Below are 17,864 nucleotides of genomic sequence, written 5' to 3' on the forward strand. Positions count from 1 at the left end.
GGCCAGAAACAGATTTTTCTGGCCTCTGACCTCAAATAAAATGTATCACAACCATTCATGTATCACAGCATTTAGCTGTTCTAAATTACTGCATTTAGAACAGCTAAAGACACTTAAACTGGATTTTTTTTCAAGGGGTTCAAAGTAAAGGAGACTCATTGCAAATGTATGTCACACTTATCAGATTTTTATTTGTAAATTTACGCGTAAACTACCCTCTACTTCACAATTAGTGGCAACATGTTGGTCTTTTCCATAAGATTCAGTTGAAAAAATATATATGTGCCATAAAGTCAAGTATGGATATAAAAACTGAAAGGAAATCATGTTTAGGTGATATGAAAACTTTTGAAATGGCTGCCTAAACTATTCGAGCTTTTGACTAATTAGTTACATGAATTCAACGATATTTTGAGACTTGAAAATGAAATCCCAACCTGTAGTTCATAGGTGTCTTAGCGCCATCCTGTGGGGAGCTGACCTCAGAGCTACATCAGGATCATGAATTTTGCTCAAAAGAAAAACAATTTGAAACTGAAAAAAAAAACAACTTGAAGCTGAAAAGTAGACTTGGGCTTTTGTTTCCAGTTTCAAATCTATTTTCAATCTATTTTATCAATTTGAAGTCTCTTTTATTGTCAGTTTGAAACTTTTCTTCAGGTCCAAAATAATTTTTCTGTTTCAAATCTTTTGTGATTTTTGTGTGTGTTTTTTTTTCGGTTTCAGTGTTTTTTCTATTGAACAAACTTTTGAGTTTTTCACTGGTTTTACTCTGACAGGTTTGCTCTGGGTTTTATCTGCATGTTTTTATTTAATTTGAAGTGTTTTTGTTTGAGATGATTGTGATGGTTTCTAGTACAACTGAGTGAAAGTCTCTTATGGAGATATTTCCTTTGTTCTACACCAAATCTTTTTGATCACAATGACTTACATAATCAACACTTGAGATCAACTCAAACTTTTTGTGCATGTGAAATATGTGCATGTTACTAAAATTAGTATTATTTGTAATCATACTTCCTGGGAAAACTTTTCAACTCCTGCAGGCAGGAAACGATGACTTTCTTCACCAGATCAGGGTCCAGTTTTCCTGAGTGGTCCACTTTTCCTTGAACTGCCTGCAGGCAAAAACGGGAACATGAGGCTCTCTACTGCCATCAAATGGATGCAACCCTGCATTACATTGGATGAAATTTATACTTTTGTGTAAATTTCATGAATAGATTATATATATAATCCAATTGAAAATATGGAGGCTGAAAAAGAGACAAAAAGGTCAAATGTATCACAATATCATTCATATGTGATACATTTGAATGATATTAAAATGTATCACAATATCATTCATATCATATCAAAAGTTATCACATGGCACATTAATGATATTTTTTAGACACTAAAACTAAAACACTTCCTTCCAACAGAGTTGGGAAACAGAAGTGGTTAAACCAAAATGTGACAAAAGCACTGAAATAATACACTATAAAACTGATTTTTGGAGAGTTTTAAAAACAACCATTCAAATTGAAAGTTAAAGTTAAAACAAGCACAATAGTTTGTAAATATAATGCTTAAAAATGGCTAAACTCTAATGTTAACTACTTCACTTCAATGAGAAATTCCAGCTAAACGTTTTGATTAGAATATAACTAAAGACACTCAGTCAGCTTATGTCCTTATTCATGTAAAGTTAGCAGGACAAGGCTACAGCTGATATGTTCACACAGGTTAGATTATTAATTAATACACTGATTGGAAATGATCTCTTCTGCTGATAGGTAGCATTTAAAACCTGCATGAAAATTTAACTTTTTTTATTTGAGCTCTTAAATCTTCATAATTTCTTATTAGAAATATTAATTTAAAGAAAAATTACTCTGCTTTTTATTAGTTAAATTGAAGCAGAATGATTTATCAGTCTGGGGGTCTTACAGTCCAAATGTCCATAGGAAACAGAGAGAGCAGCAGGTTGTCTTCCCTCTGGGGCTCCGTCTTGTCTTTCCACACAGTCTCATGTTCGAGTTCAATCACTCTGTCCAGCAGAGCGCTCATGTCCTCCTGCAGCACACACACACACGCACGCACACGCAAACATTCATACACACACACACACGCACGCACGCACGCACGCACGCACATGCACATACACGTGCACACACACAGGGAGAAGCAGCAGGCCAGCACTGTCAAAACACGAGTCTCAGCAGGAAGGAACGGGATCATTTCAGGCTGATTACTTGGAAATTCGATTTGAGCTGAAATCACATTTTCTTGTTTGTAAATGATAGTTCAGTCTTAGGGAGTGTTCATTTATCTGTTTTAAAATACATAGACGTCCAGTGTCCAAAAATAACACTGTAGTCAACATGAAGAATGCTGACTGCATTATGCTCACTTTTCCCCAAATTAAACCTGAATATGAAAAACTATCTTTCCATTAAGCTGCAGCAAAAGACTGGAATAAATTTCAAAAAGTGATAAAGTTGAGCTTGTTCGTAACATTAGGAACTTTTAAAGGTATTTTGAAGAAACCCGCACATACTTCAGCTAAAAATGAAGTATTTTTCATTTTTAGCTAAATGAAAAATGCTCTGTATTGGTTTTTTTATTTATTTATTTTTTACTGTTTTATGATTTCAACAGTGTTGCTAATGTTTCTTGTTAATTGTAGTGTCCAGCATGACCTTCCTCTGCGTTCTTCCCTCCCCACCAGGTTGTTACTAAGTAAGTAAGAATTTGTTCTTGATCACTCACCCGGTGAAATAAATAAAAATAATTTTAACAAAATGAATAATGGAACCAAAGCAAAGGCCAGTGAACAAAATAAAATAAAATAAAAAAGAGCAGAGGTCTTTATATTATTTTTTCTAAGATAACACAGCAGTTTATCCTGATCCTACCACCACCATTGTCTAACTGAGATAAAGTATCCATAAACTCTGTCAGCTGCACTGACATTGTAGTTAATAAAACAATTTCAGCAGCAGATGACAATCACAACCAACTGTAGGAACTTCACACAGGACCATGTGCCGCTCCTCTCTTCCTGCAGACTCTGGGAACTTGATTTATGACTTGATTTGAAGTCATAAAAAATGGTCGCTCTATCAACCCTTTGGTTGATATGAGCTCAGCATGTGTGCAGTTCCTCCAGGTGTTTGCTAATTGCTGCTGGCTAGTCTGAAGGAGCTGAGTGGGGAAGAGCTGCTCTGTGAGCAGAAGCTCAGAAGCCTGTGTTGTGCCTTGAAGGCGGAGCTAGAGCCACCCAGGCATTTTTCACAACTAAATGGTTGCCATGGAGATTAAAGGATTTGTCAAACATTCATGGAAGAAACAAATCAATACTCTGGTAATGTGTCTGATGAGGGAATAACATAATAACATGAAGTAAAGCTGAAAAAGTTGACTACATATTTCTGTCCCTTTAAATTTTACTCATACTCTTCTAGAATGATTTGAAATGTCAGCTTTTACCTAAAGACCAAAATCTGCCAGATAGCGCACCCTACAGGCCAAAAGATGCTCTTTCACCTGGTAGAGAGGGGTATGGGGGGTTGTGCTGCTGCTGGCTGAGGCCTTGAGTTTCTCATCTTCCAGCTTTTTTTTCAGTAGGCTTGTTCCTACTTGTTCTTATTGTAAAGACCTGTGTGATTTTTATCTTGAAAGGTGGTAGCCTATAGGAATTTTTCTTTCTTTTTCTTTCTTTCTATTTTTTATGTTACCTTTACTTTGCAGCAGTACTTCTCCAAAAGCTGCTTCAGGAATCCTTCCTGTAGGTGCAGGTCAGCACTTTCCTCCGCCATGTCCGGCTGCAAGGAGAAACTTCCCATGATCTTCTCACTGTTGGAGTGAAAAAGAATACCAGTCACATGTTGCTGTTGTGACATGTGCCTGGCACCGAAGCAAGCTAAAAACAACACATCCCACTGAGGGAAGGCCTCATGTGAACAGACCTGTTGACTTAGAGTCAGAGCCGATCACACGGCTTCCTCGTGACATGAAAAAACAGTCAAATATTACAAAATCCATAATTTTCTAAGAATTTGCAGCCTATTGCAGTAGGTCAGGGAATTAATTCATATTATCAGATTTAGTAAAATTTCAGTGGTCAATCTCTACATTGCAGTTTAGAATATTGTAATACACAGACTTTGTTTCAAAGTAAATAAAAAGGATGATTTTGTGTATTGACTGTAGAATTCATGACTCTTCCCAATTTGTGAGAAACGTGTCCATGACCTGAATTGAATGTTTCCATTCTGCCCATGTGAGGTTTTTATATATATATATCAGATCAGCTGGGGGGTTTTTTAGACTCCAAATTTGCATTTTAAGCACATGTTGGTTTGGTGTGGTCTGATTCAAAGTTAAAATGTCAGCAAAATGATCTGTGCTGTTTTTTAATACTTCCTCCTCAGCGCCTCCCTGTTGATGGTACTCCAGTTCACAAATATGTTTTATGTGCTGCCCAGACATGTTTGTTTTCTGTTATGATTGTTGATGCAAACACCCATACAGATCATTCAACTCAGGTGTGTCGCCTGCTCCTGCAAACATCCATAAGGAATGGCTTTCACTCAGGAACTTTGTGAATTCCTTCATGGTACCTTGGTAGGTCACAAACTGTGCAATTTGTCCAGTTGTGAAATTTCCTTCTTACAAAATTTGATAGTAATCTGTTGTTATGGTATTATGACAAAGTGGGTGCAACTCAGATTCTTAGGCCACATAAAAGCAGGGTCAAGAGATGCTGGGACAAAGAGGACGCAAAGGCTGCCAGCTTTCTGCAGAGCCAATTGCAACAGACTAGCAAGCTGCATCTGCCTTTCTCGTTAGCACACTACATTAGCAACCCAATGTACAAGTGTGGGTTTGCCAGTTGCCATGAGGACAACACAGCTGGAGTAAAACAAAACTGCTTCACAGTGTTGTTGAGAAAGAACCTGACGAAGTTGCATAGAATCCAGAAGAATGTCCACTAATCTCAATAAACACACTCCTAAACCTTGTGGAAAACCTTTTTGTAGATGGATTAACAATGGGATGTCACTCAAGTTCATTTACCACTGTGTGTCTGTGTGCTAGATGACCTGCAAGGGTATCTGACCACATAACCTGTCACAGGCGCCGTCATCTTGCATGGCGCCTGCTCCAGGGAGCATTTATGCTGGATAAGGGACCAGTAGGTCTCAGGGTTGTTCCCTGGTGAAAGCCGATTCATGTTGAGCAGAAATGACAGCAGCCAATGATCAGCCACTGATACGTTACTGAGACACTGACATTATTTTTGTGGCATTCCCAGCACTGTTGTTAGAGTTTGTTTCAGTGTATTGCTTGACATGAGGAACTCCCCATTACATGGTTTTACATCAATGCCCTATTGTTAGAATATAATGGTAGAGTGAGCTTCTTACATTTTCCCCAACTTTGGCTCTGGCCGTTTATCTATGGTTGCCATCCAGCTTAGGGTTTTCTGGGCAAGTTTTAAGTTGGCTGCAGTCTCCTAAAGGTTTTCTTCCTGTATTGCCCCTTATTTCCATTAAGTCTGGAAATAAGGGGCAATACAGCTAACATTTGTGGTGGTTGTTATGTGTAGTTCCAATGCACTCGTACCTCACTTCACAATGCAGCACTTTGCACTGTTCAGTCATATAAAATCTGATTAAAATATATTTAAGTTTTTGTTTGTATGAATACCTTTGCAGGACAGTGCACACACCATCAACCAATGACTATGTTTAAAAAGTTATGCCCATCCCAAGGGGTACAAGGAACACCCTTACCGCTACCTATGCAACCATTCTAAGTCCACTGTCTTTCAAACAATGAGAGCATCAGATTGACAACCTTCCAATAGAAATACAGTAACAAAACATTCCTTTATTCCCTCACCTCTTGTATTTGTTGAGGATCCAGTCCAGCAGAGCGTACAGATCCTTTAACTCGGTCACCTGCGGCTCCAGCTTCCTCAAGTGCTGCCCGACGATTCTGTGGTAGCTCTTCACGTAGGTGCTGAAGACCTTGAAGCTGGGTGGGTAGGACCATCGCAGCTCCCGCTTCACATTCTCCAGATCCTCTACAATAGTTTTTCCCAGGAGCCCGAGATGGACCGCCAACCAGGATGAATTCTGTTCCTTCTTCTCCAGATGAACACCGTTGACCTTGACCTGCACGCCCTGGGACACCGCCTCCCTCCAGGCCTCCATCCAGCTGTCTGGCAGGCCGCCTGGTTCCTCAGCCCTCTTCTCCTCCTCCTGGATGATGCGAGCCACGTGGACCAGTAGTGCCTTGTTCCTGGCAGGAAAGGAGTTGGAATCACAGACTATGGTGCAAATCTTTTTCCTGAGGTCCGTATAGAGGAGGGCCAGGTCTTTCTCCTTCTTCGCCAACTCCATGGGGGAGTCGTCACCAGTTTGCTGTTGCTCCTTCAGAAACTCCAGTCGCATGGCAAGCAGGTTCAGATGAGCTTCCTCCAGAACCTCCATCTCTATCAGCTTGTTGATCTGCATAACTGAAGGTTAAAAAAAAAATAAATTCAAACATGTCTTCTTTTTTTCATGCCTGTAGAGTCACTTAGACGTCAGTAATCCATTTTTTAATTTGCTGCTTTCATATAAACAGTCCAAACCCAACAGGAAACATGAGGGAGCAGCATTACAAAACGTGTCTTTAAAACCAGCAGCAAGCGTTGCAAGCCCTGTTTCAAATTGCTTCTACTTTACGTTGTTGGAAATGATGTTAAATAAATTAAAAAGTTCAAAGAATTCTTTTAGAAAACCCTGAGAAGACTACAGATTTAAGAACTTGGCAGTTTCCGCTTATTGCAGTAACTGAAAGCTCAAAAATCTAACATTTTTTTATTAACGAATGCACCAAAATAAGTAATTGCATTAACCATAAGACTTTTCAGGTACCCCAGAGTCACTTAAAGTTAGTCACTTTTAGTATCAGGAAAGTGTTTAAAAATGAAGTTGAGATGAACCACTGGTTACAGAGCAAACGTTACAGTCAAAGAAAAAATATCAACAAACATTCAATCAGCCTTTTTGAGATCTCATGAAATCAGTTCTGGGTAAATTTGTTCCTTCATTATGAAATACACTGGAATCTGACCAAATCTCCAAGTTAAGATGGAGATTTTGACATGCTAGCATTACGGAGATTGTAATGCTAGCATGCTTTTCAAGCTAATCACAGTGTGGTTGGAAAGCTAGCGATTAGCTTGTGAAAGCAATTAAAGGGCAATTTAAAATGTTTTGTCCCTGTCATTTTGTCGCTGTTTTAAAAATAACTGCTCTCTAATATTCAACCACTGCAAGAAGCTTAAAAAACGTAATATTTTCACCGCTGCCACTAAAATTCTATTTATAGCTAGAACTTGTTAAAATCAGTCTAATATTTATGAAAACTTGTGATTGGAAATTAAGCACAAAGCTCAGATCAGTGCATCTTTAATGTGAATTTGTTATTAGTCATTACTGGTTGATTATTTACACTGTTTGGCCATTAATGTGAAAACATTAATGGGAATAGCAAAATGGGTTCAACTCATCCTCATCCAACATCAAATTCTTCAAATAAGACTAAATCTTCCATAGCAGTTTTAACTGAAGTGGATTATCTTCCCCTGTGAACGTTTACACTACAGACGTTTTCTGTGACGTTGTGTGTTTGTAGCTGAAACAAGATTATCTTTAGCTGCTTGTGTTGCAAAAACAGAGACAAAGAAGAGATCTCCATGTACAGACAGTCGGATGACCGGAGCTGCATGAGACTTTTTTCTATTCTTAATTCTTGTTTCCCCACAAGCGGTGAGAAATAAGAAGGCTGAACAAGTGGGACAGTACAAACTTTGCTTCTTAAACACAATAAAATGTGTAAACCTGGCGACTTTCCAGACAGTAAATGTCAAACCTGGAACTATTCATTTAGATTTTATTAGAATAGATGAACTCTATGAGATCACTGATTTTATTCACTTCATGTTGACTCCTTATTCAAATGCAGCTAACAATAAAATAATCCAGAGTAATGTGCAGTGACTTGTAAAACACAGTGACTTGTAAAATAATCATGTCCCTTTCCATTTTGTTTTCAAGAAGCAATACATTTTAGTGTGATTTTATGAGACATAGAAACACAAAGCTGAACATAATTGTGAAGTAAAAGGAAAATGATATTCATCATGGCTTTAGTTAAATTTCTCACATAAATACAATCTGAAAAGTGTGGTGTACATGTGCACCACACTTGTATCTAAGCCAAATCTACTTTACCAAAATAGCTCATGGTCAATCAGATTGAACAGAGAGCGTCTGTAAGAATCAATGTTCAATTCTTGCCATGGATTCTCAATTGGGTTAAGATCTGGCCTTGGACTGGGCCATTCTAACACATGAATATGCTTTGATCTAAATCATTCCCTTTGGCTGAATGCTAAGGTTGCTGCCCCAGTCCTTGGCAGGTTTTCATCCATCCATCCTTCAGTGCATGCTGAGCGCTGTCCCTGTGCCATAGACCAGCATCCCCCTTTCATTTCCGTCTCTTCTGACCGAAGCACATGTCAGTGTCTACAGTTCTTGTGGTAAAGAGATTAATACAAATGTATGCCACACTTTTTGGATTTTTATTTGCAATAGACATTGAAAATGTATTACTTTCTTTTCACTTTCCTGCTTTGACTAGCCCACCTTGTGAAATCCTGTTAAATTACAATAAAGTTTGGTGGTTGTAATGTGACAAAATGTGAAAAAGTTCATGGGGTGTGAAAATATGAAAGCCACAGCTGAGCATTTCTCTAATATGTGAAATGTCAGCTTGTACAATGTGTTATGTAAATCATCACTACTGATTCTATGTTTTGGCCATTTAAACTGGAAATGTATATTTATGTAAGTTAGTGATATTCTGTTGACATGCACACATAACAAAATGCAGTAGCTCTTATTTGTAGTACATAATTTAAATGGTCAAAAGATGAAAAACAAAGTTATAAAGAATGGCAGTAATGACGGCTTTCGGTTCCTTTTAAAGCCCCAGCTCCACCTCTTGCAGAACCTTCCACCAAGCAGAGTGCTCTGACATTTCAAAGGCGTCTTTTAGCTTCTACATGGGTGGAAAAGTCCATATTTACCGTCTAGATGTAGCAATATGGAGGGAGGACGAAAGGACTCAAAGCAGAAACCCTCTCCATTTATATCTGCTTTGGCTGTACCCAAATAAACTGATTGAGAAGCGTAAAATAACCTGTGATGGTGTGTACCTGACAGTGGTGTGTGTGGAATTTCAGGCAGCGTGTACAGCTCCTCCATCTCCTCCATATCAGTTTCTTTCTCCTCCCCCATTTCTGGCAGGGCCTCAGCGGCTGGAGGCTCCTGCCTGGCCACTTTGTCATTCTCCTTCTTGGAGGGAAACCTCAGACTTCTGCGAATTGAGGATCCTTTCTTCAGAATGGAGTCGGTCAGCTTAGACATGTTGGGATCTGAGAACAGAAAGCACGCAGTTTCTGTGAATGCACCGTACGTCTTACTTGGCGACACTGGATGAAGAAGAGTCAGTTAGCTGCTTTAGCGTCAGTGAGGTCAGAGGAAACATCCAATCTACAAGAAGCCATTTAAAAGGAAACTGTGCTGTGAGCAAGTGAGAGTAAAACTTTCAGCAAATAACAGGAAGGCTGAACATGTTACAGTGAAATGACTATCATCTCCATCCATCCATTTTCTTTACACCCTTGTCCCTTAGTGGGGTCGGGAGGGTTGCTGGTGCCTATCTCCAGCTAACGTTCCGGGCGAGAGGCGGGGTCACCCTGGACAGGTCACCAGTCTGTGCTTTCACACCTTTACAGGTTATATTTTTAAAATGTTGGCATCCATTTAAAAATTTCAGTGTCGCAGTAAAGTTTTTGATTATCTAGTTAGCCACTCTACCCGTGATAACTGCTAACTTAAGATGCTAAAACAAGTTTAAACATGTCAGATCTGTAATCATTTTATCAATTTATTGAAATACTAAAAGCTCGTCATACACTCACTGTTCTCTCACACAGCAGCGTGACTTCTGCACTGCTTTCAATTTAATGACTGACGAATTATGAAATGAAGGTTAGAAACACATAAATTAATTCAACTGTCAGACAACCTGAAAAAAGCAAAGGAAAAAAGCTGTTCACTCCAGCCAATCCTGAGCCGCGAATATGTGTGTTTGACTTCAGCTCATTTGCATACCAACCACTGAAAAACTACTTTCATTTCAAAACATGGCGTTGAAAAATGACCCACGCAGGGCTCAACTGGTTCCCAAATTCCGTGGGCCGTCACAGAGTTGCACCCTCAACAGAAACATGTCCAGTCACAATGTAAACCATGACCTCCACTGACCCCAAACATAAAGAACAGGAACAAAGAGAGACAGAAGTTTGGTTTTGAGACTATGGAAGCAAACTGGTTCTGTGCTGAACGACAGACGTACCTGTCTTTGAGCGAGCTAGAGGTTTGCGTTTGTGTTGTGTCATGTCTGTCAGATCTTCTTCCTTTTTTTGAAAGAAGCCCCCTCTGGTCTTCAAGGGTGATGCAGCTGGAGAGCCCGCACTAAGACCTGGTGGAGAAACGGGGAAGAGACGATGTCAGCGCAACGTTGAGTAAATATCCCTGTGTCAAGTCGTGTATCAGCAGGTGTACCTTATATATTTGTGTGTGTGTGTGGGTGTGCATGTGTGTGTGTGTCACCAGCTGGGTAATGCAAATGAATCTGAGCTGGAAACCAATGGCTTTTTAAGAGCTCTGACGGGGAACCACGAAGGCATAAGCAGGTTTGTCTGGAAAGTTTTCTCTGCACGTCAGCTGACAGTAAATACCATTAACACAAAGTCACGTGACTTACAGTCAATGAAACTGAAGCATTAAGATAAACTCACAATCATAACATGGCGTAACAGCCGGTGAAAGAAAGAGTACCCGTACAACCACTGACCGACAGGACAAATCTGGACAGAACATTTAACACCACTAAAACACACAGGTTTGTCCGTCCACCTGTAGAGATTTAAAGTGTTTTTTTGGTCTGTCAGAAGTTTGGGACATCAGATAAATTGTGGCATGATAAGAAAATAGGCAATTTCGCTGTTCCCTTGAATATTTCAGGCCTTGAGTTTGGTGGTATTCTAACAGACCAGTGTATTACCACCCTTTGTTTTACCTTTTAATTTCTAAGGTACTATCTTCTACCTATTCTGTTCCATATTACCTGAATTCAACCAATTTTAAAGCCTCCTAGAGGTGAATGTTAGCTTAATTATTCTCTATGTTGTATTTTGTTACATGTTGTAACAAGGTCATGCTGCTTTTTAAGCATCTGGGGAAGTTTTAGTGTTTACTAGATCTGGTTACTGAAGTCCTATGCAGGGGAATGTCTGCAGGGAATTTCAAACCTCAACTTAAAGATTACAGAAGGGAGATGTAAAGATAAGGTTCCCACAGGCTTCTCTTCTATCTGGAACACTTTTTATAAAGTAAATGCCAGCAAAATGACAAAACAGCTGAAACACTGAGTTCCTCTAAGTCAAGACCAAAAGCCCATCTGTTGGTGTTGCTTTTGAACCATAATAAACAGAACATAGACAGACATATTTGATGCGTGTTGTTGATTTTGATGATGGCACTTGACATAATGCAATGTCTGTTATTGGTCTGGTTGACCGAAAAAGAGTCAAAGATGGTTAATAAAGTACTCTATGTTTAAATATTTGGGTAGGGTTAGGATTAGGGTTTTATATTTAAATATTCGCTGATATTCGAGTTTCAGTACTATAGTGCTGTTACATCATATGGGTGCAGAAATGTGTAAGTTTCAGTGGAGACAGAAATGTAATGATTGTTGTAAACACATAAAAATATATTAAACTAACAAACAACTATATTAAGTAATTTGTTTCCTGATAGGTGAAAACTAGCCCCTAGTGCAGTGGTTCTTAACCCGGGTTCGATCGAACCCCAGGGGTTCGTTGAGTCGGTCTCAGGGGTTCGGCGGAGCCTCTGCCGCGGAGGTAAAGACACACCTGTGTAAAGTGATGATGCCCCGCTTTGCCGTCACTTGCTGCAGAGGATCACGTTACATTGCTTAGCCAATCAGAGCTGCGGAGGAGCACTGATTGAAGGAGCTCCACTCTCAGCATGGATTTGAATTTTTGTCTTTAATTATTTCAGCAAAACTCACCGTTTTTACCAAATTCTATAGTCTAAATCTGCTCCTTAGTCGCATCTTTTCGGGGTTGCTACCGCCTGTAGTGGTTTGGGGGTGGTTACACAGCTGATATAATTACATTACTAAATCAGAATACCGCAAAGTAGTTTATGTGTCTCGTGGCGTGGGGGGGTTGGAATAAGAACGGTTCAGTGACTGCGCATATGCAACTGGGGGGTTCGGTACCTCAAAAAAGGTTAAGAACCACTGCCCTAGTGTAACTCCATCAATCACTGCATACCAGATCATTATAACCGTTTTGTGTCAGCAACAAACCGATTGTTTTACCAGGTACCGAGGATAATGTCAGTTTGCTGAACAGGACCAACCAGAAAAACAAGAGCGAGAATGACAAAAGGTTTAAATTTTCCACCAACTTGAACTAAAAAAATATGGTCACATCATTCCAACTGAATTGTATGTGTCCTCTTTCGTTTTACTTTAATTTCCTTGATCGAAGAAGCCTGAATTCACCGTAGTGTCAGCAAAGGTCTAGTGTCCGAGCTTACCTGTTGATGTGACAACGACTTTCTATTTACGCCCAAACTCAACAATGCTCGACCTTTTCTTTGAGGTGTCTCTCATCTATTTTGCAGCTGAAGCTACTCAGGACCAACTTGTGCCAGTTTAATTTCCACCATGCAGAGAAACGTGACGATTGGATGGAGACCATCTGTTAGCATAGATTTTCAAGTCTTGCCACAGACCGGTAGACGTGTGGGCCAAGCAGTTCAGGTGTTTCCTCCTTTCACTAAAGTAACTTCTAAAGTAGCTTTGTTCCCAACATAGCTTACGGCTATCAGAGTATTTTACGGTAAAACGTTCTGATAGCTTTCTCCTTACAGTTGTCCTGTCAACATATCTTCCTGTTTGAGCTCCTCCATAGTAGCCAATGGGCTCTTTGTTGCCTCCCTTGTTAATGCTCTCCTTGCTCAATCAGTTTGGTGAGCAACCATGTTTGGTAGGTTTGTGTGTGACAGTTTCAACAAATATGAAAAAAAAGACTTTTTTCCGTAAAAGTGACATACTACGGTACATCTTTAAAATTGTTCTGTTAATGACTAATAATGACACTGCGAATAAACAAGAACTGGTATTTCATTTTGTTGGCTTATTTACCCTATTTTCCGCACTATAAGGCGCACCTTCAATGAATGGCCTATTTTAAAACTATTTTCATATATAAGGCGCACCGCATTATAAGGCGTATAGAATAGACCCTTCAGTTTGGGTTGCCGTGCTCTATTATTACACATCTACATTTGTAAAGAAGTGGTCCCCGAGTACTTTATATAGTAGGCTGCCCCAGTCGTTGTTTCACTCACAGTGTTGGTGTTGTGATATTGTGCCCAACTGCTTTCTGGGTAACACAGACCAACCGACACACTGCCGCCGCAGTCTCTGTCTTTCACCCCTCCACCAAACTTTATTGACAAACCATCGTTCTGACAACTATCCCAGCATGAACCGCGCACTTCTTCTACGGGCAAAAATGAAATTGGCGGCTGCTTACCGTAGTTGCTAGACCTGTTGTGGCTCAATATTGGTCCATATATAAGGAGCACCGGATTATAAGGCGCACCTTCGGCTTTTGAGGAAATTGAAGGTTTTTAGGTGCGCCTTATAGTGCGGAAAATATGGTAGCTTTGCTGCTGCCAGATTTCGCTCCGGTCCTCCAGCACCTGTATACCAGCTCACTTACAACACAAACATCAGGACAACAAGTTTACACAGGTTTTCTACATGGTTCTTTTGAAAATTTCTATTAGCTAAGCAAAAAGAAAATCAACATTACAACACCGTCTGTGCTTGATCACAGATTTCTTTAGCTGTGCTCTCAGTAGAGTTTCTCCCTGTGTAAAGGATTACCTAACAGCTACGAAGTTCACCAACTCTCATGTTCCTTCTGAGAATATTCAGAAGGTTAAAAGGTCACTGCAATGACATCACACCTGCTGTTCTAGGGGTAAAAGCTACAAGAAGGACAAGCTTTGGGGGCTGAATTTGAACGTTACTCACTGGGCGAGGCTGGCGGTAGAGAGGAGGGCGACTCTGACTCTGCTCTGGATGTGACCTTTGACTCCTTCCTGTTGGGTGAGCGGGGGCTCTTCTCGGCGGGTCGCCTAATGCTCCGCCTGAATGTCTGGAGCACGCCCAGAGCCTCTTTCACCACTCCGTTCGCCTGCATCTTTCCGTCGCTCTGGAGGGATACTCTGTCCTCCTCCGGGTTTTCGCTGGATTTATCCATTGTTGGTGAGTTCTAAGGCCATGCGAGACGCAATCGCCGGGAGGGAAATTTAAAATAAAATCTCCGGAAAATTGAAAAGTGAGTCCGCTCTCTGCTTCTGAAGGCAACAAACAGGGGATGTTCTGTGGTGTTCGTAGTCCTTAGCAGAGGCGGGCTATGTTTACAGATAACACGGGATCCAGTCTGTGCAGTTCTGATAACAAGAGTTCACTGTGAGGGGAAAGTCAAAGCACAAATTAAAAGCTGCAGAGAGACTTTTCACAGATAGTTTTGGACTTCCCACTGAAATGTGCTCCAGTTTCGCTCCAAGCCCTGAAAGCAGAAAGCAAACAGACAACCAGCAATCATCTACACAAACAAGGCAGTAATACTTTCTTCAGTGATTATGTTTCTGTGATCACAAGCAGAGAGTAAATCATTAATGTGTCCATTTTGCAGCAAATGATTAATCAGTCAAATCAAGTCAGACAATCCATTATGAGATCTTTAAATATTTGCAGTATTCGTGATGATTTTTGATGTTGCAACTGGAAGAATGATTTTAAGCTCAATCCACTTAAACCTAAAATATATGAATGGTTTAAAATACCTGAAAAACATTAAAAAAAATTCCATTCTATGTTTTCGACACATCTGTGTTTGTTGGTCATTGTGAATTAAATGTAAATTCATGGTTTACCTGTATTTATTTATGCTATGCTTAATAAATAAGCAAAGCATAATTATTTTTAATAGTTCTTTATAAATCTAAAAGTCAATAATTTTTTATATTTTTTATATCTCTCTGAAGTGCTTCCTAAATTATAACAGCATTACGCTTCCTCAGTTCTACATTTTATATGGGATTTTATTCTACTTGGCAAGTAGAATAGAACCACCAAATTTTATTCAAGTAGTTTCATTTTGCAAGAGCAGAAGTTTGCATTCCACATAACTGCAGGAGAGATGTTTTTGAAATAAATCCAACATGAGTGAGTGAGAGTGAAACAAAAGTTTGACCCAATTAGTGAATCCACTAAAGCAGCACTACCAGGTATAAATACCAATGCTATTGTGAGGAAACCTTTACTGAGGGAGGATGACTAATCAGACACGTTTACAAATGAAGAACAAAAGCTTCTAGAAATGAATCTGATTCATTCAGTCTGCTACCACAGGCAGCTGGACGTCAGCAGGCAAAATGAAGCTGAAGGTTTTACAGCTTCAGTTGTACTAAGGTAACAGTTTCTTCTACAAACAGGCAATTTGTTTTTTCATATTAGTCACTTACTAAGTATTTGCCATTACATGTTAATTAGTGGACTGCAATTTAAGAGAAAGGGTTACCCAGTTGAATTATTTTAAAGTGTAAAACAACATATATTAATAAATTATTAAATGTTAGTGATCCCTGAAAATAAAACTCTCATTGGTGCACCTCCATTTTATTGTCACTACGTCAGCTGTTTATCATAATAGTTGCTCCAAGTAGTTAGTAGACAAAGTAATTAATTGATTAGTCAAATATTATTAACTTAAGACCACAATAACAATGTGTTCTAGAATTATAGCACATAAAATTCACAAGGGTATCAATTTAGCAGATAAATCGAAATAGTTTGAAGCTTTTCCTCTCAAAAGTATGAAAATACTAATAGTCTTTATTTTGTAAGGATTATGAGGTCACTTCCACTTAAGGTGCTGCTGCTAGTTAAGACAAATGTAAAGCATGCAAGTCATTCTGTTTTGATCTGAGTTTACCTTCAGGCACAAATCCAAACCTAAGGACAAAGATTTAAAAAAAAAGAACAGTGTTGCCTCACCTTTGGACAGCAGCTCAGGTAAGATCCAGTTTTGCTTTCATTTGTTTCCACAAACATGACTCGCTAATTTCACATTTTTTGAAAGTTTTCAGGCAGATATTAACAAAATAAATGTTGTCAGAGTTCCAGGACAGAATAAAACGCATGAAGCTGAAGAAAGCAAAACAAGGAGCGCAGGCAGCTTGTTAAGGACACAGTCACCTCTGAAAGTAGACGTAATCTGAGCTCAGAGTGCCTAGATTTTTGAGTTAACCATTTACACAAGGAGGAAGTGATGATTACTGCTTGAATTGCAGAAAAATAACAGAATGAAAGATGGGTGGTTTCCTGTTTTAAGGGGGGGGAAATTACTAGAAGGGAAATGTCTTTCTCTTGAACGCAGAAACTTATATTTTGGCTCATAAATCAATAGATGTAATCATTTATGACCAACAGAATGAGTTATCTGTGTGCCTTAAGTTTGAAATTAAAACATCCTACTCTTACATTAAGATCCCTCACATACATAAACCTGCATGCATAATCTATAACTAGTTAATATGTCAAACTCTTTTCAAGCGCTTACATGCAATATTTTCCCACACCACTGGATGGCGATGTAGACCACATCCGTTTGTATTTAATGTATTCCCATCTGTTGTAATAAATCGATATGAATAGAGTCTTAACTTACATTTCAAGAAAGCATATTAATTTGTAAGTGTTATTTGTCAATGTTATAACTTGAAACTCTATTCAATTTCACTCCTACAGCACAACAGAATCAAATGAGGTTAGAGAAATTAGGTGGATAAAAAGATCTATCTATGATGATGCACCCGCTCCTACATTCACTTCCTGTTTTTTGTGTGTGAATGTTGTTGTGTTTATGATGTTTGCTGCAAGTCAGTTTCCTTTCGGGATATTAATAAAACTAACTAAATTGTTTAGAAATAATCACCAGTTTCTTTCTAACTAAACCTCTAACTGTATACATTATAACGATTTTAAGACTGATAGCATAGCCTGTGCATTTTTGAACTGCTATAAGGCGTATGAGGTTGGACTTGTTTTAAGATGGCAGCGGTCCGGCGCGGCGGTGGGTTAGGGTTAGACAGAAGGTAAAACCCAGTGGTGAAGCTGGTGAGGTTTCACCTCCAGCAGAGGCTTCAGTCCTCTACGTCGTCACAAGTCTGAATCCTGGCCTGTTAACCTTTGCTGCATGTCTTCCTGCTCTCTCACACACCACCTTCCTGTAGAAGAACCGAAAAAAATAAAGTAAAAAAAGAAAATAAAAGTTGTCTTCAGTCTACGCTAGCTTGGCAGTTAGCTTCAGCCTCCAGAACCAACGAATTTTGATTTATGAAGCGTAAAACGGAAGCGTAAAAAGATTTTAAAGTATTAAGTCTTTAAAATTTTTCAACATTCCCTCATTTCCAAAATCTTTAATTGTATCCTCATAAAACAAATATATATTTTGTATATCCATCCCCCTCTTTGCACTATTTCCATGTTAGCCTATTAATTGGTCAAATTCCAGCCATTATCCATTTCCTTCCTATTGTAGTTAATATGTAATACCATAATGCTTTTTTTTT

General features: G+C 39.1%; 1 protein-coding gene across 2 annotated transcripts in view; it reads right to left on the reverse strand.

The window, feature by feature from the left end:
- exoc3l4 (exocyst complex component 3-like 4) overlaps window positions 1-16,506 on the reverse strand; it is a 30,532-nt gene extending 14,026 nt beyond the window's left edge. Inside the window, exons 1-8 of one of the 2 annotated variants that reach the window (XM_008398760.3) lie at window positions 16,288-16,506; window positions 14,257-14,695; window positions 10,468-10,593; window positions 9,263-9,481; window positions 5,893-6,511; window positions 3,723-3,840; window positions 1,933-2,058; window positions 1,018-1,118 (exon numbers count right to left, since the gene is read on the reverse strand). In XM_008398760.3, the coding sequence (XP_008396982.1) occupies window positions 1,018-1,118; window positions 1,933-2,058; window positions 3,723-3,840; window positions 5,893-6,511; window positions 9,263-9,481; window positions 10,468-10,593; window positions 14,257-14,485 (1,538 nt within the window). In that variant the 5' untranslated portion in view covers window positions 14,486-14,695; window positions 16,288-16,506. Of the gene's footprint in view, window positions 1-1,017; window positions 1,119-1,932; window positions 2,059-3,722; window positions 3,841-5,892; window positions 6,512-9,262; window positions 9,482-10,467; window positions 10,594-14,256; window positions 14,798-16,287 lie in introns of both variants that reach the window. The other variant, XM_008398759.3, reaches the window with a different exon arrangement.
- Between the last annotated feature and the right edge of the window lie 1,358 nt (window positions 16,507-17,864).

This window comes from Poecilia reticulata, chromosome 22, assembly GCF_904066995.2.
Source record: "Poecilia reticulata chromosome 22, P_reticulata-male-v2, whole genome shotgun sequence".
Lineage (NCBI taxonomy): Eukaryota > Metazoa > Chordata > Actinopteri > Cyprinodontiformes > Poeciliidae > Poecilia > Poecilia reticulata.